This window comes from Rhineura floridana, chromosome 2 (assembly GCF_030035675.1).
Source record: "Rhineura floridana isolate rRhiFlo1 chromosome 2, rRhiFlo1.hap2, whole genome shotgun sequence".
In the NCBI taxonomy this organism is placed as follows: Eukaryota; Metazoa; Chordata; class Lepidosauria; order Squamata; family Rhineuridae; genus Rhineura; species Rhineura floridana.
The window spans coordinates 80,440,858-80,466,951 of record NC_084481.1 but is presented as its reverse complement, the minus strand read 5'-3'; the positions used below and the strand labels follow the sequence as shown (position 1 = coordinate 80,466,951).

The window sequence follows — 26,094 nt, the reverse complement described above, 5'->3', positions numbered from 1 at the left end:
CACTTGTTTCTCAGTCAGCAGAACACAATTTACTTCCAGCCACACAAATATTTGCCTGCCCAGCTTAAATGGTAAGATGGTCATGGCAAGTTACTTCTGGAGCTAGGAAGGAAAAGGCCCCTGAGGAGTAACCACATTACACTGAAACATTCGCATGGACCAGATAGAAAATATTTACAGTATTTCAGGGTAAAATTTAAGATATTGGTATTGATCTCAATGCTCTCGGATCTGGTTACCTAAAGGTCCACCTTTGCCCATATGAACTCTGCCTGGTTTTAAGATAATTGTTTCTGGCTCTGCTCTCTGGCCTCCCTTTGAACAGTCCAACTGGAGAGTACAAAAGATGGGGCCTTTTCAGCAGCAGCAGCAGCAAGACAGTGGAGCGTCCTTCCTAAAGAAACCCATCAAGCACCATTTCTTTGTGCTTTTAAAGTATGCACCAAAAATAATTTTCATTCTGAAATGCTTTTAATTATGATGATTAAAATAATTTATATACCACCTTTTATTTCAAGAAGAAATACCAAGGTGGTTCATATGATCTAATTTTATGTCTGCCAACTTGTTTATTATGTTTTGAACTGAGCTGCTTTTTCTGTTTTGATTGCACTGCTGATTTTTAAAATAGAAATCATCTTTAAGCAGCCTTGTGAAAAAAGGCAGGGTATAAAAGTGTACACAAATAAACAAATAAAGATGTTTCAGTTCAAGACAACCCATTGCCATTTCAGATAGCCCACAGGCATTTCACATTGCATTATTTATTTAAAAGCATTTATAAATCCCTTAATAATGAAAAAATATCTAAGCGATGTGCAACATAAAAATAATATAGTATAATTAAAGCAAAAATACAACCTAAAACTAGTCAAGCAGTAGCATAAAAGCAAAACAAAAAATAAAAAACAAAAACAGGAATTCTGGGAATTCAGAAAATAAAAATTTACTCTTTAGTTTTTTTGTTTCATATTTCTATCTGCAATAAATGGCCCACGTACTGAAATATTTCCATGGTATAGTCAGTAATAAGACTGGAGCCACCTACTGCATTTTCACTGATGTTTCATAGAAAGATTTAACCCACATGATTGTAGAGAAAAAATATGTAGTCCTTTGAATGTTCTGTTTGTTCATGCGTCTGTTTTCCCCACAGTACACAGATTGGGAAGGTGTGGTTGGCAGTGGCTTTCTAAACAGATTCATCCTCCTATAGGAGTTTTAGTTATGCTCCGCAGGGCAGCAATATTATGAAAAGAAATAGCTTCCTTTACAACTAAAGAAACCTGATACCTCTAGAACATGTTCAAGAGTCATCAAGGACATACCGACATCTTCTGTGCTGCTCTATTGCTCAAAGAGCCATATTAAATCCAGAGATGAAGAGAACAGCTGCCTTGTACTCTGGAAAGTCTTTGTAGATCCTGGAGCAAGCTAACTGCAATTCTGTAGAACAGACTGAGGAATCCAGATGGGCTACAGGCTTCCACACTTGTGTGGCAAGATGTAGCATTACCTGGACACATGCTCAAGTAAACCTCCTCCCCCATTCTATTTCCAGACTGAGCACAAAGTGATACGGAAACAAGAAAACAGCTCTTCCCCATCCAGAAGCCAAGATTTCAATCTAAATACTGGTTGGGGTAGAATTTAGCACCATCACAGATTAAGTCTTTTTTTCCTTTTCTTTTTCAATTTTATTAAATCGTTTCAGGAAGTGGTTTCTCAGACTATATAAAAGGAGTTTTTGAATGACAGCCATATCCAAATTGCATAAAATATGACAAATGCAATTATCCTTGACTGAGCAAGATTATCACTAACTGAAACTTAAGAAAAACAGAGAAACATTCCATCCCTGTTGCAGTGTACCTTTGCAGAAATGTAACTAGGTAGAATGTAACTATTGAGAGAAGGAATGTCATTTCATACACACTGGTGTAGCCTGTGCTTTAGCTGCACACTGTGCTTGGCTTGACTGTTAACTTCCAGCGTAAATTTTTATCCCCTATGGCCATGGATTGTCTTCTTGGTTTTGATTGGATTTGAAAAGCACAAACGCACTGCCTTATACTTGATCCTGATTCAAGGCCTTTTATGGTCACGACATGAATATTCTAGTGTTTTCATCCCTACCTCAAGCAGGAATGAGGCCTTCCCTTGCCGTAGCCTTTGTATTTGTTTCTTGCGGCTTTCTTGGCCTTATTTGTTAATGAATGGTCACTTGCTTTACTGGCACACAACCTCTGATCTGCAAAAACGAAGGAGGGCCTCATTTTTGTTCTGATGTTCTGGCCAAGGTTGGCCTTAGCATCTGGCACCTTCAGGCTGCTGCCAGGGCAGGCCACAGCTGATGCCTGCATTTGAATCCCTTTAACTTCATTTTCTCACCTAGCACTCCAAGTAGTACCAGGTGGCTGCATCCAGCCACCATTTTGATTGTCTCTATGCCCCTGAGCTAACATTGCTCTGGGGCATTGTGGGACATTTAAAAGATGGCATTAGACCCAGCTGCTTGGAGTACTGTTATTCCTGCCAGCTAAGCCCAGCAGGGCCTACTGACAGAGGAGGGGGCCCACCAGAGGACTCTTTACTTAGCCTCCTTCAAACCTGGAACTGGACTTGGTTCCAACCAAGTTTTCCAGAACATGCAGACAGGAGGGTGTTACCGGAGATGTTAGCACCAAACATTTTGAAACCAGGCCTCATTTTTAACCCTGTATGCCAGAGAAAAAGCCCATTACTTCTAGGTGCACTCTCTGGCAAAACATACCAAATACTTCCCTAGACCACTCTGCCTTTGGGTTTATGCCTCGCAAAGCAAGCTTTGGGTATACATAGACAAGAAAAACAAAAGCCCCAAAATGCAATTACAGCTCTCCATTCACATCAGTGTTTATCCACTCTAGGGATGGGGAAGAATATCTGCTAAATCAGATTTAGTATCAGATTTTGACTGAAGCCAACAGTCCACTGTCTTTTTGGACTGGCACTGATTTCTTGTGGCAGGCTGCGGCTGTAATCAGCATGGCTTTTGTTCTTCCGATCTTTCCCTAGAACTTTATGTAATTATCTTCGTAATTACAATCGCTATTATCCACCAACTTCCATTGATTTATATAAGCATTTATGTTAAAAATTATGTGGGCTTTTTTGCTGCCAAAAGCAAACAGCGCATGGAACCTGCAAGTGCAAAAGCAAGTGGGAACAAAAAAAGGCGGATCAGTATTGAATGGCAGACTATAGGAATACAAATGGATTGGAACTAGGCAGCGAACCCCACCCCTAATCTACAGTAAGTGTGTGTTCCTCAACTAGCTGTATAATTCTAAGGCATGTAACTGAAGGTATAATAGAGCAGCAGCTGACAGTCCCTCTGTTGCAGAAGACAACCAGGGCTAGGGGGACAGCTTTAAAGGGACTTTGCCCCTCCATGATTTCATCTAATCTTTGCCTGGGAATGAGCAAGAACTCAAACAGAAGAATGGAAAAAATGAAATTCAAGTGTGAGGCCTTTCAGTCTCTGAAGTCCACTAGCTATTAGGTTCAGAGAAACTGAACATAACTGGAGAAGGAAGGGGAAGGTTTGTTTGGGAAAAAAGATTGCCATTTTAGCTTTCTGTAAAACATGAACATGAGGAACGAAACCCCAGTACTTGATTTCTTGAAAAAGTGATGCAATCTGAAAACAACACTCTGTGATTGTGCCTTCCCTGCCCCATCCCTGCTCTGTGGAGTCTCTCTGCAGTTCCACTGTTTAGGGAAATGCAGTTTGCACCTGATCAGTTACTTTCAATCTATGCTTAGTTCCAGGAGTAAACCCTGGCACTGATAACAGATGGAACAAACTATGCCCTAACTAAACCATAGTTAAACTGGTAAAAAGAAAAACAATCTATGGAATTCACCATAGACTGGGAACAGACACAGTTCCACGATCCCTCTTCTAGACAACTACTAAAGGTGCAAGAATCCTATCTACCTTTGCACCGTACCACCCTATATTGACAATATACACCCCAATACTTAGGTTCTGCCTCTCCCCACATGAACTCTGCCTTTGTCAACTAAGACTCTTCTTTGTGTGCCCACTCTGAGGGAGGTTGGAGGGCAACAACACAATAACGGGTCATTTCAGTGGTGGCTCCTCGGCTGTGGAATGCTCTCCTCAGGGAGGTGTGCCTGGTGACATCTTCATCAACTTTTAGACATCAGTCAAAGGCGTTTCTGTTTACCCAGGAATTTGGTTCTCATCTGGGATCCCATGGTATGATGATATCCTAGTCTGTTTTGGTGTTTACCTTTTAGTAGGGTGGGGTAGGACTTGTCCTTTTATAATATTTCAGGATGAGCACTTTTAGTGAATAAATTTCTCGAATTCTTTTAATGTAATTTTAAATCTTTGCTTTTTTTTAGAACTGTAAGTCACTTTGATACATTTTATGTACAGTAGTACACCACAGATAAATGTAATAAATACCAGCAGCAGCATAAATGTGTAACGGGAGGAGGGGAGAATTTATTTCAATGTGCCAGGTCCAGAAAGAATTAACAATGCATTACATGAGAAGGGCTGCCCTGACTCAGCCCTGGAGCCAGCCTTTCTTGTTAGATGGGGCAGCCACATTTCTAGGTGGGCATTTTTTGGGGGAAGACATAGAGCCTGCCAATTGTCTCCCCCCACTGGTGGAGAGGATGTGAGGGCCAGGTAAGGGAAAGGGAAGGGCTGAGAGTGTGTTGAACTTGCGTTATGAACTGCGTAAAGATCAAGTTAACAGAAAATTTAGTATAACATCAGGAAATAAAATTACTGGTTTTTGTTGTTATATTATCAGAAAAAAAGGTTATTAAAGACATAGTGGATACCAAAAAGTGTTAACTCTTTCTTCAGGGTCCTTCCTTCTTTCTAGTCTTGTTCCTGTCTAGTCTTTAGACAGTTTAACTGGTTACTATTTAAAGGACTAGCTGAATGACTGAAAACTAATTGTGGAAAGCAATTGGATTATTTTTTTTACTGGCTGCTGGGTTGAATTTTCTGCCCAGAAACCCTAAAAAGGCCTTATGCTAAGCTGTACACATTGGGAAAATCAAACATTAGGCTTACATTACAGCACAGATGGCCAACTAGTCAGCTTACTATAGTGTGCATGCAGTATAGTAGGGCTGTTTTAGGGCTGTAGTAATAGGGCTGTTTTCATCCTTTGCCATCAAGAAGAAGAAATAGCCAAGGGTAACTTAGGGTATTTTTTCAGATCGCTTTAATTTGTCTCTTTATTTCACCCGTTATTTCAGATCCAAGGTACCAGCCTGTGGGGATGTCACATGAGGATATCATCAACTTCCAAGTGATAATGAAGATCCTGCCTGTGATGTTCACTCTCATCCCATACTGGATGGCCTATTTCCAGGTAGTCAGCATGCAGGAACGGCATAGCACTGCTTCCCTGTCATGGTTTCAAGCCCTGATCTGTTTACTGCAGATATAGGGAAACGATGGCTCTCCAGATGTTTCTGAACTACAATTCCCATCATTCCTGACCATTGGCCAGGCTAGCTAGGGCTGATAGGGTCTTGAGTGAGCAGATTTTTGGAGGCTCTTCCTGATGAGGCTTTTGTTATGCACTTGCCCTGCCTTATTCAATGAATTATTCAGAGGGTCCTATTCTTAAATTGCTTCTGTTCTTAAAACAAGCTGTCATACTTTGAATGAAAATGTGTCATGACACAAATTAAAAAGACAATTCCCTCTCCCTCCCAAAAAATCTGGGAGGGGGAGCCTAGCTCTAGGGGTTGGGGTGCTCCCACCCTGGCTACAGAGCTGCCCTCTCTACAGTTCCTTTAGGTGCATCCTAGCCTAGTAAACAATAGTGGTTGTTGTTTTCAAAAGTAAAATTATTTTTGAGAGGAAAAAAAGAACTGCATCTTAGTCTTATCTTATCTTTCAGCTAAAAAAAAAGCTTTGAAAACACTCAGCTGTCTCTACAGATGAAGCAACACTATATAACCATCAACTTAAGAGGCCACTGGCTCCTCTTCCCAGTGGAAAAAGTAAGGGGGGTGGAGGAAGTACTTGGAAAGAGCTTATCTATGCCAGAGGTCTACATGGTTTTGCTTAAAATAACAAAATCCTGATTGTGAAATAGTTTACTTCACTATCTGATGTTGTGGGGTAATGAAAAGAACTACAAATGAGAGCTTTGGAGTTGTAAAATGAGTTGATAAAGACAAGTATGCCAAATATATATAACACTCCTTTACAATCAAAGCCTTGGGCTTGTAAGAAACAACAACCCCCTAAAATGGGAAGCCAACCAGCATTTAAAATTAGATGAGAAAGAAAGCCAAATTATCTGAAATTGTAAAACACCCATTTCAGTGTTGTGTGGCGAATGGAAGCATTGGGCATGTACTGGGGATACCGGGATCCAAATTCTCACACAGCCAGAAGAGCAAGCAGAATCACAACATGCAAAACACCAGTTGCACTTTTTCCAGAGCCACTCAGGAAACCCATAGGATAGTGGTAGTGTAATAATTAGAGTGTTAGGACCTGGTAAATCTAGATTCAAATCCCCATTTAGCCTTGAAGCTCACAGGATGGGCCAGTGTGGCTGCATACACAACATATATTTAAACCACATGACCTCCACCTCCCCCAAAATCCTAGGAACTGTAATTTGTTAAGGGGGATTGTAGTTTATCCCTCACAGAGCTACATCTCCCAGGATTCTTTGGGGAAGCCATGTGCTTTAACTGTGCTTTAGATGTATGGTGTACACGCAGCCACAGGATTGTTGTGAGAATATGGGCTCATCTACACGATGGTTTAGTGTGTATTTGGTGCTACTCATATCCCCTTTTAATTCACATGGTTCACATGACATTATCGGCAAACAGAAGCTATTACGGAGTTTCCCTCTTGTAAATCCGTACTAACCCAATCCTCTAATAATACGAAAAGGGAAGGAAAAAAGTCTTCACTCCATATCTCTAGTGCTTGCAGATGCTATATTCCAATGCTTTTAGGTGGGTGTGTCAATTGTTCCTCTCTCCATGCCCACTCCTTCCTCGCCCCTTCTTTTATTTCATTTCTTGTGGGCTGAAGAGCAACCGCCAGCTTCTCTCTCCTGTTCTGCAAGCCTTTTTTATGTTGCTGCAAACGGTGCCTTTTCTTTTTCCCCTAACTTGTGTGCAAAAGCATAACACTGCTCAAACAAAGATTTGTATTTCAGCTGTATTGTACCAGTGAAAATACATATAATCACACTTCCAGGTTGTTGTTTCGTTAAACGGAACTAACTGGTAGAACAAACTGAGCATGGTCGTTATCATGTAACATGAGGGCATGGAAATGTTAAATTAGAGGGTGTGGGCATTTGGAAACTGTGATTGATCCTTCCCCTTAGTGTGAATAGAAAACATTGTGCTGACATTGAGCCCTTACTGTGGAAGGTGCAAATGGAGGTTAAAAAGAACATCTTTAGTACAACTTACAGTGGGGAGGAGAGCCTGGCTAGGACTCCAGAGTCTGTGAGTTCAAATCCCTGCTTGTGTCTCCTGGATATAAAAGGCCAGCTAAAGATCACCTCCACAGTGAATGGCTCAGGGGTTATGTGCCCTGCCACCTGTGCAGCCGTGGGCAAGCTGCATAGTTCCAAGGAGCCCAGTTGCCCCCCAGCTGGCAGTTGCGGACAAGGAAGGGGCTGGCTTGTGCAACTGTGGCAAGCTGAGCAAGCCCTAGTCAGCTAGGGAGGACTAGCCTCAGAGGGAGGCAATGGTAAAGCACCTCTGAATATCGCTTACCATGAAATCCCTATTCATAGGGTAGCCCTAAGTCGGGATCGACTTGAAAGCAGTACATTTCCATTTTCAATGCTTCCATGTGGATAAGTCCTAAAACGGTGGGAAGCACGTATACCATCTTGATCTCCTTTGAGAATTAGCAGGATAGAATCCTCCTCATCCTCCATGCTTTCCCCAACACAATCAATACTCCGGTCTGAAAAGCTAAAAGCTGGCTAGAAAAGAACATAAGAGCCTGTTTGATCAGGCCAATGGCCCATCTAGTTCAGCATCCTGTCCAGCACCCATCTTGGGTGATGACAACTGTGCACAGGGCGCTAACACAGCCAGGCCTATTTAAGCCCCCAGCAACAGTAATGCCACCACATCACCGCTGCAGGCTTGCTGCAGTCAGGTGCTGGCCCTGGCCAATTCCTTCAGACCTTTTCCTCCTTTCTGATAACCAACTGGAAACTTTTCTTCAGCTAATTGGAAAGGAATCTTCTGTCAGGCTTTACAGCCTGTTAGCTTTTCCTTTCCAAAGACAACAGTGGGACTGGTTACCTGAGATTATATTCCATCTAGATACTTGAGAATGCATTTCATTTTTGTTAAGGAATTTTTGCTAAAGTGCATGACTAAAAATGAAGAGAAAACAGCCTAGATCTTCCCATGACCCATTTGCACTAGATTAAAATGCAAGGCTTTTTCTTTTTAATCTAAATGTTATACTGCATGCTTGGGACTCCGTTTAAATGTCCTTCTGAAGAAAGAAAAACAGGGGGAGAAAGAAGAAGAGGACTGATGGGGAGGAATTGGCTCAACTCTTGGAAAACTTTTAGCTGGTATGCTTGCATTTTTTCCCTTTTAGTCTGTTTTAACCATACCTTGAACCATGAGCTCTGCAGACACAGAAGCCTTCCCAGCACTATTCATCACAGTGCAAGTGTAAATTCCAGCATCGGCCAGCTGAGCATTTTGGATCTCCAAAAACTGGATGCCTGCTTTCTCAAACATGTTGAAACGATCATTTTTCTGCACCTGAGTTTCACCCTGCATGCATCACAAAAAATACCAAAGGGTTACAGATGCATTCATTTATGGTGGAGGGGGCTGGGAAATCAATGTCTGGCAAATTAACCATTTATCCTTTACTATTTTTCTGCTTTTACAATACAGCCCACTGCTCTCAGTGGCATGTTTATATACTAATGGAGTGTCCCCCAAGAGATCAGATGTCAGGCATTCCAGATGTCTGATTTACACCAAGGATAAGACATACTCAGAACATGTACATTTTAAGGCTTAGTTGCTATAACCCCAGGGGCAAACCCTTATGAACTCTTCAGTCAAGACATTTTTATCAAATTAGAGAGTTTGAATCAAAATTCTGCACATGGTTCTGGAAGCTACCACCTAGGTGGGTACTCAAATCCCTCCTCTCATGCTCTGCCCACTCTTTTCATCTATAGACTCAGAACCTAGCCCTTGCAAAATAATTGTGTTGACATAAGAAGGCAAATTCTTCAGGAACAATTGATGTGAACTAATCATTTGCCCTGACACAGTCTCACTTCCTGACATGAATTACATGAGTGATTATTGGCAAGGTGGAGCCACATTAATCTTGGCTGTTGAGAGCCAGCACCGGGAAGCAAGGTCCCATGCTGGCCAGAGCTCTAAATGCATTGTGTGATATCCAACTGTAGCAATCTACTCACACAATCATTCTGACAGCAGGAACCCCATTCTTAGCGCAGCTTAGCATAGCAGTCAAATCCAACAGGTGTCTTGCTCTTAAGAACACAAGATAAGCCTGCTGGATTATCCATCCAGTCCAGCATCCTGTACTCACAGTGGCCAACCAGATGCATGTGGGTAGCCCACAACGAGGATGTGAGCACAAGAGCCCTCTCCCCTCCTGTCGTTTCCAGCAACTGGTATTCAGAAACATACTGCCTCGCCCATGAAGGAAGACTGTAGCCACTGATAGCCTTATCCTGTATGAACTTGCCTAATCCTGTTTTAAAGACATCCAAGCTGGCAACCACTGCCTCTTGTGGGAGTGAATTCCATAGTTTAACTCCATCCCCTTGATCATTTTGATTGTCCTTTTCTGAACTTTTCCAACTCTACAATATTCTTTTTGAGATGAGATGACCAGAACTCCAAGGGTGGGCACACCACAGATTTATATAATGGCATTATATCAGTTTTATTTTCAATTCCTTTCCTAATCCTTAGCATGGCATTTCCCTTTTTCACAGCTGCCGCACACCGGGTCAACATTTTTACTGAGCTATCCACTACAACCTCAAGGTCTCATTCCTGGTCAGTCATCACCAGTTCAGACCCCATGAGGATAGATATGAAATTAAGTTTGTCTCAGCAGGCATCACTTTACACTTGTTTACACTGAATTGCATTTGCCATTTTACCACCCATTCACTGAGTTTGGAGAGGTCCTTTTGAAACTCTTTGCAATCCCTTTATTTTTTTAACAACCTTGAACAGTTTAGTATTATCAGTGATCTTGGCCACCTCACTGCTCACCCCTAACTCTTTTTGTCTTGTTCATAAACAATCTAGAGTTGGTATTGGGACCTGCGCTTTTTAACTTGTGAAGTATGTTGCACAATCTTTAGTACAGCTGCTATTATTATAATCAGTGTCAGTTAAGTTTTGTGTGCTACCTCTTGTGCTACTGTTTATGGAATGCCACCTCTCAAACTACTTGCACTACAGCTACCCCATTGCTTAGAGATGTCAGACTCATATAAATCAGAGGTTACTTGGCTCCAGCTCAAACATTCCAGTCTGGATGTAGATTCACCATCCATCCCCAAATCTTCAACCCTGCCTTCACATTGTTTACCCTGCAATTTCAGGGACATCTAGATTCTACCAGTGTTCTAGACCCCCTCTCCATTTTGGCATTTGGCCTAGGTATGGCATTCAGATTGCATCTGTGGCTTTAGCCAGTAATCTCTGATACCGCTAAACTGATAAAATACTTACTGTATGTGCATGCACCTATATGCATGCAAGCCCTTAAACAACAGTTGCCAATTCTGAGTCCTCAGTATGGAAAACTTTATAAATCTAAAATTAATTAATATGTTTTTGCAATACTTTCCCCCAAATATCTCATCTTATCTTTGTATGCAAGGTTACTAGTCAGGCATGCTTCCGCCACAAATTTTCCAAGTCTTTCAACATGCTTACTTGAATACATTTTCATGAGATACCTCTGATATGTCTGTATTAATGATACTTACAGTGGAATAAGATTGATGAAACTAGGTTTTCCATAAAATCTGACACAGCAAAACTATGGCTAAAGATGCTTCAAAGTACACAAGTTCAAATAAACAAATCTTAAAGTTTCATTCTCTAGGGGAGACCTAGTTAAAAATACTTTTGAGCAATTGTACCTTGAACCAAGTGACTTGAGGTTGAGGTCGTCCTGTTATCTTACAGGAGAATTTACCAGTCTGACCCTCTCGCACAATGACCCGATTGGGTTTTGTAGCAAACTTGGGTGGACATTCACCCCAGATACTTGGCCATTGTTCTGCAGGTGGAACAGCAAGTCTACCACTGAAAAGCAAACAATATTGTCTGAGCTCAAAATCAATATACCTATATTTACAGAGAATATTACTTCTTAAATCATGCTGCTTAAATATGTTTTCAAATAGAGTCCAAGTGATTAAAATAATGAAGGCAGTAGGCTGGGGTAGGGAACCTGTGGCCCTTCAGATGATGTTAAACTCCAACTCCAACCACTTCTAAGCATCGGCATGCTGGGTGAGAATGGGAACTGGAATCTAACAACATCTGGAGGGTCACCAGTTCCCCACCCCTGCAGTGGACAATATGATTGATTATCCTCATCTCCCGGGATTATCAAGGGGTCAGACTGCTGGGACCATCAAGGGCCAAGTTTTTCCACCTGCCTTGCCCCACCCCTCTGCCTGGACTTATGAGGAAGAGCTGCAGACTGAGAGGTACTGCTGCAAGGGTGAGACTGCTGGGACCATCAAGGGGCACGCTTTTCCACCTGCTTCGCCCCCTCACCCCTACTCTTACTGACATTTTTCTGGGGACTGTCCTTTACCAGGAAGATGAATGCTTTTGGTTAGCTGTTGTTGCTTTTTAGAAATGCTATAATTTTGTTAGTTTGATTTTTTGTAAATTGTATTGTTTTTATTTGTTTTGTATTTGTGTTTTTTATTTGTATGTAAGCCGCCTTAGGAGCCTTTTTGGCAAAAAGGCGGCCTAGAAATAAACCGTAACATAACATAACATGTCCCGTTTGTGAACCTATTTACACTTATATATTGTTTTAAGGTACAGGTACTTATGCACATACCTGTCATCAAATCTAAAGAGTATGTCCAATGAAAATACTAGGAAGCAAAGGCCTCATCTTCCCTAGCTACCCCTTTTGAATACTTGAAAGGAACATGTACTACATTTTGTACATTAGTTTCCTTCATACCTGGCACAACATGAATGTATTTTGCACTGCTACCAATACTCACATACAAAATGTGAAGCAAAAGGTTGACTCTATGAAAGAGTACAAAACGATGCAAACGGATGGGTCATGAGTGCACCAAAATAAGGAATGTAGGATAGGTGCTTACATTATGATCATTGCCGTAGGTGTCTCCCAAAGCTGAACACCATTTTGCCACCTGCCTTCACCCAATATATGCACAACACAACAAGCATGCATTTTGACATAACACTCACAAGTAACATTCAACAGTCTATTTGCCACATACAGTTTAAGCTCTCTTAGTGGACAGATTTCCCTGTACAGCAGAGTCAACATAATTCAAAACCTGATTAAACTGTCTGATCTTTTTGCAACGGCCCTCCAACAGAACTGTGCAACCCTGAACACATATTAGAGATGGGTCAGCTTCCCAACTTTCTTCTTTAGTTATCTAAGAAATTACCCAACTTCTTTTAGAATAAAATAGCCGCCTATAGGAACTAATAGACTCTATGCAAAGAGCACTCTAATTTATATGGACTTCTGAAACTGGAACAATTTAGATGTCTCTGGGCAACTCTTCCAAAAGAGGGTAGTCATGCACTTTACAAAGCAGCCCAAGACAGACATATCTTTGCAGAAAATCCAAAATTTGTTTTGAGGTAGTTTATGGTGTAAAACAAATGCTAAACAGTAGGCGTTTTCTATATATTCAGATTCTTCCCATTTTGACTGTTCACTAAACCATTATTTGGTGATAATTCTAACTGGTAAAGTCAACAAACATCCAAATGAAGCAAAACAGGCATACACATATAACCAACTTTACTTAGAGCAGAGATGGGCCACTCCTTCAGTATCAAGAAGCAAACTAGAAATATTCTACAGCAGCAGAACTAGTGTACACACTTTCTGTATACATTTAACACAAAGGAATTAGATGGCAACTTATGGTGGAGAGATATGTGGAATTTCTTCTGTAGCAATGGCAACTGAAGTTTATTTTATACCATAGCCTTTTAAACTTTCCTTCAAGATTTAAGAATGATGATCCATGGAATCCGCAATTCTCAAAATTGAACCATCAATATTCTAAATATTCTAAAATAAGCAACTCTACATCAGAAGTTAGAAGTGGCCTTCTGGACATATGTTATTATATATGAAGTGCAGAGTTAATGAACAGCATTAAAACAATTTTGCTGTGTTGGCCCAGCTCTGCTCACACTAGAGGAAATCACAGAACAACAAACTACTTTAGTGGCAAAATTATCAATACCAAGTCAACTGAGCTTGTTGTTCTCATTTACGATCAGCTTTGAAATATGAAGCACTTTTGTAGCATGACCCAAACCCATGCAAATTATGATGGACAAGACTTATTTCAATTGCAAACATCACAGTCACACATTAGCATGAGATAATCAATGGTGATGAAGTTGCAGCCGTGGGTTTCAGGCAAATAAAAATAATTATTGGGCAATGTGCATTTCACACAACATCTTACCCATCAGCAAACAAGTTGCACCCATCTTTCTGCTTCCGCAACATATCAGAACTCTAAGAGAAACCACATATGACCTCAGCCCAAGGAGCAGTCGCATCGATGTAAAGACTACAATATGGACGGCAACTTTGTAATTCTGAATAAAATAAGGTCATGGGGAAGATTTATGTAGGCAACTAGACACAAAGGTCTCAGAAATCATAAGATCTGGAAAACAATCAGTTTGGGCCTCCCTTGACTTATGTCTACTTCTAACTTGAAAAAAGAAAATAAAAGAATAGCTGACTACTTCAGTCTCAGTAGTTCTGAATGAAATGAGAATGAATTAAAAAAGCCAAACTAGACAGGTGGGGGTGGGATTAAATAGCAATGCTCAGGACCACAGCATGTGGGAAGGGTGTGAAAAATCACTCCTGAAATTGCTATTAGGCACAGAAGGGAAGCGTTCATTGCCATCAATGAGTTTTCTCTTCATGCCACAGTATTCAGAGAGATGAGATGCTATAGCCTCCCCACTTGCTATTTACATTTTTTTTTTAAAAAACAGGCATGTGAAATGCATTCACACATTTCCCCTGTTGTCTATCTAGCTGGCCTTAAGGGCACCTCAGCTGAAAGGGTAAATGAAAAGGACAACTGGATAGCTTAGAAGCCTTAAGAGACTAATAAATGATGGAATAAATTTTCCATAGTTCCTAGTTGCAAGGCATGCTTCTGATCAGAATAAAGTTAATATTGCTAATATCAAGGGGCAAGGCTGCCTTTTTTTTTGAAAGGTATTTCAAACGCTGTGCATGTTCCAAAAACTATCAGTACTTTTCTGCACTAGGAATGTGAACTCCAGTAGAATTCTTACCCAGAACTTTTGGCACCAGAAGGCAGGCTGTACTTCTTCAAAACAGATCCTGTAAGCAGAGAACAGAAAGATAGTCAGTTATAAAAAACACTAATCAGGGCTGCAAGCCACTGCAATCTTTTTCAGATACAGGGACTTTGGCTATGGATTTAGAAAATTAAGTTTTAAAAATCCATCCTCCTATTAATTCCTAGGTAGCTGCTGTTGATTAGCGGTGGCACATTAGATCCCACTAGTATAGATGAGCCCCTTTGGGTGAGGTGCTTTTCAACCAATTAAACAGGAATCCAAAACTGACCCCAAATACAAAAAAGGGGAAAAATGTATTTGGACTTGATCTCTTATTCTTCACTAAAGCTTCTCCATATATACAAAGTGGGCAGCTTACCAATCTGTGAAATGTCCTTTGATATTTCTAAAAATTACTTATTACTTTTCAATAGTGAATTTACATCCACATGTAGTCACCACACACACACACACACACACACACACACAGAGAGAGAGAGAGAGAGAGAGAGAGAGAGAGAGAGAGAGAGAGAGAGAGAGAGAGAGACGCATTAAGAGGCCTGGATTGTATTATTCACTGTATGTTTAGCACCATCTACTGGACATAGGCAGGATTGCTTCAAAACAAATATTACTAGATGGTAAATACCACTATTTTCTACAGACCAGGACAGATCGTAGCATGAAGTGACCTAGAAAACCTGAACAAATAAGCTTCCATAAATAATTATATCCTCTTACACAAGCCCTACTTGGTAGTATGGTGAGAACTCAGGTCTTGCTTGCACGCTTCCTATGGGCATCTGGTTGGGCACTGTGAGTAGAGTATGATGGTCTAAATGTGCCTTTGGCCTGATCCTGCGATGCTTTTCTTATGTTTTTAAACAGCAAAACAAAAAGTATAGTGGCTAAGACTGAACTGTAAACCAGGATGTGTCCAGTTCAAATCTCACCTGCACCATGAGCTAACTAGGAGGGCTCAGGCGAGTGTCACTATAGCCTTACTTGGGCATTCTTTCCACATGTGATATAGGGGAGAGAGGCAATGTGCTAGGGAACTCTGCCCTCTCCATAGTGTATCCAGGGTTCTAAATCACATGGAGAGCCTCCGTGAGCACAACAGGCTCCTGGTCACAGACATTTGCTCTCCAATGCACAGATGGTACCAGGGCTGAGGAAAGGCATGTGGCGGACAGGATAGCTGTAGCTAGCACATCCCCACTCTCTCCCTCTTTTCATAAGAAGTACACTTGAATAGGGCTTACCTCTCAGAAATATGACAGTAATAACAGTACCTTATGGGATAATTGTTAAGAATTACTGAGACAATTAATATGGACCATGCTGAATGCTCTATAGTGTTATATCTAAATGATGATGATAATTTATGAATTTATTATCATTATTATTATACAAAAAAGCAATACACAAAATAGGAGAGACCTCAGTCTTATATAATATTTTTGCAAAGAAAAGCAAGACAAATACTGCAGAAACAGGCCTTATTGCAGGAGGAAGGGGGCCGGGTAGTTCACATGGCCTACCACCCACTTCCCACCTCTCATCTGAAGGTCACACCATTAGTTTTGGGAACTGGGATCATCTGCAGTCACTGCAGCTAAAAATTGCCTTCAAATGGATCCCTAGCATTCCACAAGAGCTGTACCTAGTAGCATCAGTTCCAGAGAGCTGATAAGAACAGCCTGCTGGATCAGGCCAATGGCCCTTCTAGTCCAGCATCCTGTTCTCACATTAGCCAACCAGTTCCCCATAGGAAGCCCGCAAGCAGGACCTGAGTGCAAAGAGCACTCTCCCTCCCGCAGTTTCCAGCAACTGGTATTTGGAAGCACACCGCCTCCACCTAGGGAGGGTGAGCATAGCCATCAAGGCTAGTAGCCATTGATAAGACTTTTCCTCTATGAATTTGTCTAATCCTCTTTTAATCCTTCTAATCCAAGTTGGTGGCGATCATGGCCTCTTGCGGGAGTGTATGCCATAGTTTAACTATGCACTATGTGAAGAAGTACTTTCTTTTGTTTCTTTTGATAGTATCAATCAATGTGGAAATGACTGTAGCTTTAGTTCCTATGCCCTCCCTCTCCTTGGAAGACATAGAAATAGCTACTGTTTCATTTTCTGCCATACTAAGTGGTACCATTTTTATAAGCTTCTACTGCTCTTCTGCTTGGTACTAGTGGCAAATTCAGAAGTGCAAGGTCCCTTCATGATAGTCACAGCCACACACAACTCTTTTTGTTGCTGGGCTGTGAATGAGATCCTTGTTAATGTCTTCTCCTACAATAGATGTCCCTAGGAACCAATAAACTCAAAAGGGGAAAGTGTTAGATACTGAAAAGAGTCTTCTCAATGGTTGACTTTCCTCCTTTCACTCTGATTGGCTCCAATCAGCAGGAACGGACAAGGAAGCATGTTAGAAGACTCTTCTTTGTGGCTAACACACTCCCCTTTCATGCTGATTGGCTCATAGGACACTGGAGGTATAAGGACCCTGCTGTGACCCTGCTCCCAAAAAAGTAAGGGGTCTAAGACTCTCTGAGACCTCGGACAACTATGCTCCTGCTTCTGCTTGACAATTTTTCTATCTTCTTCTCCCTGCCTTTGCCACTGGAGGTAAAAAGCATGCTATATGCACCAGATTGGCAAGACCATTACCTTCCACTGTTAACTCCACTGTCACTTGACGAACGCCACCAGCATTTCGGGCTTCACATGTGTATGGGCCACCATCGTCTTCTTGCACCCCTTTGATGATTAAGCTGAAAAGCCCTCGAACACTACAATCTGCTACACAGCGCTCTCCCTCTGTCACAAGATGCCCATTTCTGTACCATGTGATCTGAGGTTCAGGGATGCCTCTGACCTAGAAAGATTGGGAGTTGGAAGATGGCAGGAGGGGGAGAGTGAGAAGGGAGGGAGAAAAACACAGCAGGTGACTTTATCTGGAAGAAATGTAGGACACTACACAAGCCAGCGGAAAGTATTTTCTCAAGCAGTATCTGTTAAACACATACAATCTGTTTTGAGCCAAATGGCACAAACCTGAAGGAAAAGAAGGGAAACTATTGGGTGCATAAAGCTGTTAAAAAAGCAACAGGCATCCTCCCAGACAAAGACTTTTCTGCCTTTTAAGATTGTTAAGACAGAAACAAGAAATTCTGAGAAACAGATTCAGGAGCCAAATATTAGGGAATCATAGAATAGTAAAGTCGGAAAAGGCCTGCAAGGCCATCGACTCCAACCCCCTGCTCAATGCAGGAATCCAAATCAAAGCATTCCTGACAGATGGCTGTCCAGCTGCCTCTTTCCAATATGGAATGGCAATTTAAAATTAAATTCACAAGTTTATTCTAGCATAAATTTGCAAGCTTCTTTATCAGATGTATCCACTATGAGACATATTTAGAAAAATCACTGCACATTAGACTCTATATAAAGGGGCAAACACCACCAGTGGCAAAATAGACCTGGCTATATTTTTTGCCTCATAAGTATATTATGTTACAGTGTGTGCACAAAATATGGTTAATACTGTTACACATACATATGGAAGCCAACACACACCAATGAATTTCAAAAATATCCAAAGTAGCTATTTCCCCATTTCCCCACAGTAACAAATATTGACTGTTGCCAGTGTTGCCAGTCCTCTGGTATCTTACAGAGTTTCCCCCCCGCAAATACTGCATTCACATTTACTTGGGAAGTACAAGGTGCTGGTATTCGCCTTTTAAAAGCCCTAAAGGAGTTTAATAGTCTAAACGTTGAAGGAGCACTTATTCCCATACAAACCTATCCATGAATTAAGATATGTTATTACCACTGGTAATGATCAAAATTGGGAGATAGTCTTCGTTAGAGGAATCCCAATGTTCCTAGGTCCCTGCTCAGATCATTACCAGTAGTAGTCTTACAATGATCATCACCTGAAATTATAGCTACAGATTTGGTACACACAGCTCTCCTCTTTTACCAATGGTGCCTTAAATTCTTACTAGGGCTGAAAACTTTCCATTTAGTTGATCAATCAGTAAGGCTAAAAGTTAAGGTTTATTTTGAAGCTATTTTCTTTCTGCATTATGCTGTATGATTTCTAAACTGCAGATATTCCTTAATAATGTGAAGATGTGGAACAGTCACCATCAAGACCATGCAAAATTACCGAATGGACTGCTGTTGCATTTTATCAAGCAACTGTTCAACCAGAGGAGCCAGTCTGGGAAATGATATAAGGCTATCACATGTAGTCCATCACACTGAATGTGTTAACACAATTTATTCTGAGCTATAACATAACAGCTGGGGAGGACAAGCCTCAGAGGGAGGCAATAGTAAACCCCCTCTGAATACCACTTACCATGAAAACCCTACTCATAGGGTTGCCATAAGTCGGGAAGGCAGTCCACCCACCATAACATAAATGGGATTTAAAAAATTCCTACCAGATGGTGTCCTTTGGCAGTTACTTTGTGGAGAATAAAGACCAACATCAATTAACATTTGTCTTTCCCTACCATAAACAAATATATCAGACTAAAACGTTGCCTTGTGAGTGTTTGCATTTCACTTCTTGTAAATAAACTGAAAAACCAGCAAAATCAACAGGAAGAAGGGGACGAAATGGGTTCTAGGGTTGGAGCTTAGGCTAAGCCAAGCACCAACAACAAACACCACCTCTGGGGTAGAAAACAGTTAAAGTGTGGATGCATCTGGAAATGGAAATGCAACACATTTATAGCACAAGCTGTGAGCTTGGTTGGGAAGGTTTAGCAGAATGTTAAACATATTCCAATGACACATATAAGAAGGCACTGTCCAGCTGCAGTCGTCATTATCTCTTTCTTGAACCAAGTGAAAATACCCTATCACAACAAGAAGCAGAGCTAGAATCTTTGTAGAGATTGGTAGCCATCTCTCACACCATGGAAAGGATAGAGCTGACATACAAAGTTCTGGTGACCCGCTAGAGGGCAAGGCCAGCATTTAGGAATCACTCTATAAAATAATTCTCCATTCCTGTCCTTTAATAATTTAGTAATGAGAAGCTTAGTTTCACAAATGCCATCATGTGATTTATAATGGTGTAAGAGAATGGGGTTTATAGATTTTCTAAAGTGGCAGGAAGCAGCAGGCCGAACTAAGGCACAATTCAGGTTTCTATGGCACTGCCATTGATATTAATCCAAACATGCCACAATAAAGCCTATTCAAGCTTATTGTTCAGATTATAGTGTGTCAAAAGCAGTAAGGGCTTTGGCCAAGAAGGACCACCAATGTCAGAGGTGCTTGCAGAAGGAACTGATTTAACAAAACAAATCAATGGTGGACTGCTCCCTGGAGAAGATTATAGTCTTTTCCTATCATCCAGTCCAGTTTTAAACAACACAGACCAGTCCAAAAACCAATGTGCTTTTCTTTGTCTCACTGCTATTCCAAAATATTAGTTTTGTGCTATTCCAAAATGTTAGTTTTTCCTCACAACTGAATGTATCATTCTAATTTTTATTTTATTTCCCTTAACTTCAATTGGACCTTCCATGTAATTTGTATCCAATGCTTCACTTACTGTTAGTTTCCTAGACTCCTTTGACCATCTTTGGCTTTCCCTCACACATAAGCTACATTTCAATATTTTCCGTGTGTTTTTATTTTGCAAATATCAAGTGTCCACTTTGAGTGAGGATAGCAGGAGTGGCATGTATGTGTCCAAAAGGATGAGAAAGTTCTTCCTAAGAAATCAGAAGGAGAGACAGACTGATGCTTCATTTTTATGAGCTTAATTATTCCACACTTTTTTGCATCTTCGTCTGCTGATACAGTACTTGAAAAAGGAGAATAAGGAAAAGTGGCAACTGGTAAATTATTCTGTTTGTGAAGATTTATGTTTCACGCTGGAGTTTGGAACACATTTCATATGGAACCAACCCCTGCACTGAAAAAGATGTATCCCTGCCATAAAAGTGTCTGGTGATTCTAAAACAAACTGCCAGTTACCTCAATTTGGTGGACCAATTCCAGAACTACAGCAGGTTTTCATATAAATAAATAAATAATTCTCCTGGTAACCCTTCCAGGCTTTGCAGAAACATCTGTTTTTAATAACATGTTTACAATGGGGTAGGATTTATCCACTTACCTAATGCTCTGCAACATAAGGCTATAACCCTGATTTATGGCCCTGTCTACTTTTTACATGGGCACTACAGATCCCAAGAGTGAAATTGGGGGGGGGGATTACTTTCACTCAAGATTCTTAAGCAAATACAATCATTTTAAGAACAGCAAAGATTTAAATGCAACTTACTTCCTACTAAGGACCAATTCACATTGTATGCTGGTTTGTTTACCCTGGTGAACATATATAAGGTTTGAAAAGAGAGTGTGTAAATGCACAAAGGGCGTATGCCATAGATGAGCTCTATAGCTAATTGCTGCTTCCCAATTACTGTATATGTCCCCGGAATGAATCTTTCCATGTGTTCACAGTTTTCCTTGTCAACATGAAGGTGTTCAGCGAGAAACACACAGTGGATACATGGAACATCCATCTACCAAGTAATGTGTGAATTGGCCCTGAATGCATCTAGGATTGTAAACCCAAGTGAAAGTTCCCAACAGAAGTTACTATGGCTTTTTCTGAAGTTTTTGCATCTGTTCTTCTCTCCTCAATAAATGACAGCATTGTGGCCTTCAGAATATGGACACATTTCCAACCGATACCCAAGATTAATTGTTTCTGATCTAACCTGAAACCAGTAGAATGCAAAACACATTTAAGCTATTTACAATATTTCAATACCTATTTAAATGACATAGACCTTGAATTTCTGCAGGAAGGCTGCTGTACTATGGCTCATCAGCCCAATGAAGAGTAAGAAGACATGCTGTGCCGTCATGCAGTAAGTACAACATGCAATGTCATAAGGAAGGGAGTTTCTTCACTTCTGAACACCATGAACCTTTTTATTATCCTTCTAACCAAGCTCTAACTAAGCACGAGTTTACAAAAGAAAAAGAACTCTACGAAAACTAAAAAAAGTGCACAAGAATATTTTCTGTCTTGGTTGCAATGCTAACTTTATAATCACATGATTAAACATTAAAGAACAGCTTTAGTTCATAAAGTATGTTTTATTGCTATTTTTAATTAATAGTTTATTCAAATTTTATGTAAACACCTTAGAAGTTTTTTTTAAGCAGCATATAAATCTTGTGTGTGTGTGTGTATATATAAAAAAACCATATATATAACAAAAATCTACCATGTATACAGCTAATCTTTCAGACAAAATGTCCTGCATGACACATACATTACCACTAATCTATTATGTTTTCAGTTTTTGGGATTTCCTATCATACCCCATGAACTTGAAAACTTGCCCATTTGGGACTAGTAAAACCCAGAATTCTTCTAACAAAAGAATAAATGCCTTCACTCAGAAGTTATGCTCATTGGCCATACAGTACAGTCTTCTGAAACCACATACATTGCAAACACACAGGCAGCAACTGTTTTCTCCAATGGGCTTTAAATATCAATTAGAGATTTCAGTCAAATTCCAGTTCCAATATGACACCACAATTTACACAAAGTGACTCAGTATAACAGCACTGCAGGCTAAAGCTTTAGAATATACTAAAGGGCCACCACCAGCTGACTCATATGTTCCAACATGGCTCCCAGTGTTCAGCAATGCCTGGTCAAGAATTGTAGATGGCTTAAATTAACATAACCATTCAACTCAAAAGAATAATTAAATCCAGCTCTTTCAAAATTGCTCATGCATTTAAAGAGAATTAAATGCATGTTTCTACCAGCAGCATAAGCTGCTGCATTTTGACTACATCTGGCATTGCTTAGATTTCTATTCCATACACAAGCTGTACTGTACTAATAAATCACTGCTTTGGAAGTTACTTCAATGTGCTATTTTGCAAAGACACAAATCTTCACATTTGAAGAATACCACTACTAAGTTCTCCCCCCCCCCCCCGGCGATCCAAAGTAGCAAGGGAGAAAATTTCAGCAATGTCTTCAGCAAAATCCTTCGAAAACAGAACTGGAGACAACCCCCACTAATTTAATTGGCCGTACTTTCAGCGTAGTTGGGCCCAAACCTGCGGAACTCCCTCCCAACTGAGATTGGATAGGCATCCTCCTTGGTGAATTTCAGGCACGTGACTAAGTCTGCCCTGTTCCAGCAGGCATTTTAAGGTAATGTTTGATTTGATAATGATTTTACTGTAGGATTGCCAGGTCATAAGCATCCCAAACCCTGAGATTTCAAGGGCGGGCCCTAGTGATGTCATTAAGCATGATATATTAAGCATCAACCACAGTTGCTTGGAGCCTACAATTCAAACAAAAATATTTCTCTGATTGGAAATTAAGATAGAAATCTTAGCTAAAAGATGGAGCCTGAGTATGGAACATTTAATCTAGCCTACTTGATTCTGGCAAGAAGGGCTTAAGTGCCCTCAGGCCAGGCCAGTCACCAGAAGGCCATTGTAGGAAGAAAGGAGCCTAGTGTCCTGGAGATGTTAGATGGGAGCACTCAGGAGTAAAAATGGATGCCCCTGAAGACTGCAATTCTAAACACACTTACTAAGCCCCATAGAACTCAATAGGACTTACTTCTGAGTATATATGGTTTGGTTTGTGCTGTTGGTAAAGCTTGACTAGGGATCCTCTGCAAAGATATCCATATCCAAGCAGGGTTGGCAACACCCTGCCTTGAATGCCCTGTCCCTACCTTTTAACATGGCTGCTCCAAACTTCTTTACAGGTTTGACCCTTCACTTCAGAAAGAGGTTTGAGAAATGAGTAAGAGTAAGAAGAAGATTCTCTACCCTTTTCTGTCTACCCTGTGGACTGCTATAAACTCACTTTGACAGCCAACCCAATTCCAGTGAGTAATAATTGGCAGAGGGAAAACACACATGGTTTTGTCTACCTTCACAGACAGCAGCTTGGGAACAACAGTAATTGCAGCCATATTTCCCAGTATGTGAATTCTCTTTTACCACTATTGGGCAAGGAACAAACAGTCATGCAAACAACAAGGTGCATCATCAGTGGGTTTAAGGGGATTGAGCTGAACGCATGAAACCACTGTTGTTGCTTCCATGGATGTAAGGGAGTGAGGTTAAAGGTAAATGAAATGCAAATAGAAAAAGAAAAATGAGACAGTGATGATTTCCTAAATGCAATACCACAACAACCACAACAAAATTCCTATGAGTAAGGCAGAAAACTCAGCATCCCACAACCAGTCAGGATTCCTAACCAAAAAACAAAACTAAAAAAATCCTGGCATCCAGTCAGCCAAGGTCACAGAAACCACACACAGCACAACCCGACCCAGGGGGGCTGCAGTTAGAGCAGAATGCTGTGACACGATTGCTGACATGAGTGAGACCCTATCAGCACACAATAACTCTGCTCTGAAATCTGTACTGGTTGCCAATTTGCTACAAGGCCAAGTTCAAGGTGTGCTTTCCATGTTACAGGTGCCACATAGTACTTGTTCTGTTCTTGTAAGAAATCAGTCCTTTAGCTGTCAGTACCTATGCTTTGGAACTCCCTGCCTAGTGACATTAGGCAGACACCTTCATTGTACTCTTTTCAGCACCTGCTAAAAACATTTTTATTTAGGCAAGCCTATCCAAGGCAGGTTGAAGCTGTTACGTTTTTTATCTGTTTTTAACTCATTATTGGTTTTATTATGTTGAATGTTTTTAAATACCTGTCTTTAACTGTTTTTGCCAATAATTTTATTGTTTTAATTCCTTCTGTAAACCACTTTGAGATTTTTTTACAATAAAGCGATATATAAATGTCGTAAGTAAAATACATAAATAAATTTTGGAGTCACTGTGGCCCTTGGGTCTCTTTCCACTTTTAGGAACAAAGGAATCTGCCTTATAGCAACTCAGACCATTTGATACTATCTAGCTCAGTACTGATGACATCGACTAGCATTGGCTCTTCAGGATTCCAGGCAATAGTCTTTTCCAGAAATTGAATTTTGGACCTTTGCATGCAAAGCATATGCCCTGCCACTGAGCTACAGCCGTTCCCCTGTTTAAAAAAAGTGTGTTTTAAAATTGTTCTTTTCAATTCACTGATGAATGCATATCTTACCTAGGGCAGATCCACACCATTCATTTAAAGCACATTCAGGGCTGGCCCCAGGCATGCCGGGGCCCTTGAGCATCAGCTTCCCCCGGGCCCTGGCGTGCGTGCGTGCGTGCGTGCGCAGCCCCCCCCACACCCCACACCTACCTGTCGCCTGTCTTTTAGCATTGCCCTTAACCAAGATGGTGGCCACGGTTTCCCTAAGGTGATGAAGCCTCTGCCACTATCTTGGTTGATGGCACGCGTGTGTGCTACACGCACATCTCTGCCATCAACCAAGGTGGTGGCAGGGGCATCAGCACCTTAGGGAAACCTCAGCCGCCATCTTCATTAAGGGTAATGCTAAAAGGCAGGAGACAGATAGGTGGGACAAGGGAATGGCGGACAGGTGGAAACTCCTGCCCTGTGATCCGTGGCAGCTACTGCGGATCGTGGAAGGTGAGCAGAGGGGCCTCTCAGGGGCCCATATAGCTCCAGGGGCCCTCAGACCAGTGCCTCACCTGGCCGCCCTTTAGAACTGGCCCTACACATATTTGAAGCACATGACACTCACCACAGAATCATGGGAACTGTAGTTTGTTAAGGGTGGTGGGAACTACAACTGTGAGGGGGAAACTACACTTCCCTGGATTCTTTAAGAGAAGTCATGTGCTTTAAATGTGCGGTGGATGTGCTTTAAATTGTGTGGATCTATGTAATAAACTTTGCCTGCATGTAAATCGTTTTAATTAATTTTTTAAAATGGAAATGAGCTATAAAGTTTACTGGGTGACCATGGGCTATTCACCATCTCTCAGCCTCACCTGCCCCTCAGGATGAAAACAACAGAGGGGAATCATGAACACTCCAACAAAGAAGGGCACACTGAATATGTAGAGGAAGTAATACTGTACAACCATAGTGTGAAATCAGATACTTATCAGGACATAATATGAAGAAATATTTATATAAGCATGACTGTCAAAGATGTTTATTATTTGCACAACCTGTAAAGATATTTGTAGTGCAATCCTATGATTATTTACTCAGAAGCAAGTCCCAATGTATTCAATGGGGCTTAATCAAACAGGGAAACATGCACAGAACTGCAACCTCAAGTGATAAGGAACTTCACTCACCCAACCCAAAATTCAGAATCATGCACCTGTTAAGCTGTTTTGCAACTGTTTATACTTGTTTTTATGGCTATTGGATTTTAAAGGGATTTATTTCTTCTTTAACTTCTTCTTTCCAGTCACCAACTCTACAGCACAGGGTTGTTGGGAAGACTCTATACA

At 40.9% G+C, this 26,094-nt stretch overlaps 1 protein-coding gene across 10 annotated transcripts in view; it reads right to left on the bottom strand.

Annotated features, from left to right (window-relative positions):
• Positions 1-26,094, bottom strand: part of MYLK (myosin light chain kinase) — a 323,824-nt gene that overhangs the window by 181,599 nt on the left and 116,131 nt on the right. For 9 of the 10 annotated variants that reach the window (XM_061609072.1, XM_061609074.1, XM_061609073.1 and 6 more), the window contains 4 exons: positions 17,335-17,542; positions 14,653-14,701; positions 11,217-11,382; positions 8,670-8,835 (listed from right to left, as the gene is read on the bottom strand). In XM_061609072.1, coding sequence (XP_061465056.1) covers positions 8,670-8,835; positions 11,217-11,382; positions 14,653-14,701; positions 17,335-17,542 — 589 coding nt within the window. Of the gene's footprint in view, positions 1-8,669; positions 8,836-11,216; positions 11,383-13,796; positions 13,902-14,652; positions 14,702-17,334; positions 17,543-26,094 lie in introns of those variants that run through there. The other variant, XM_061609079.1, reaches the window with a different exon arrangement.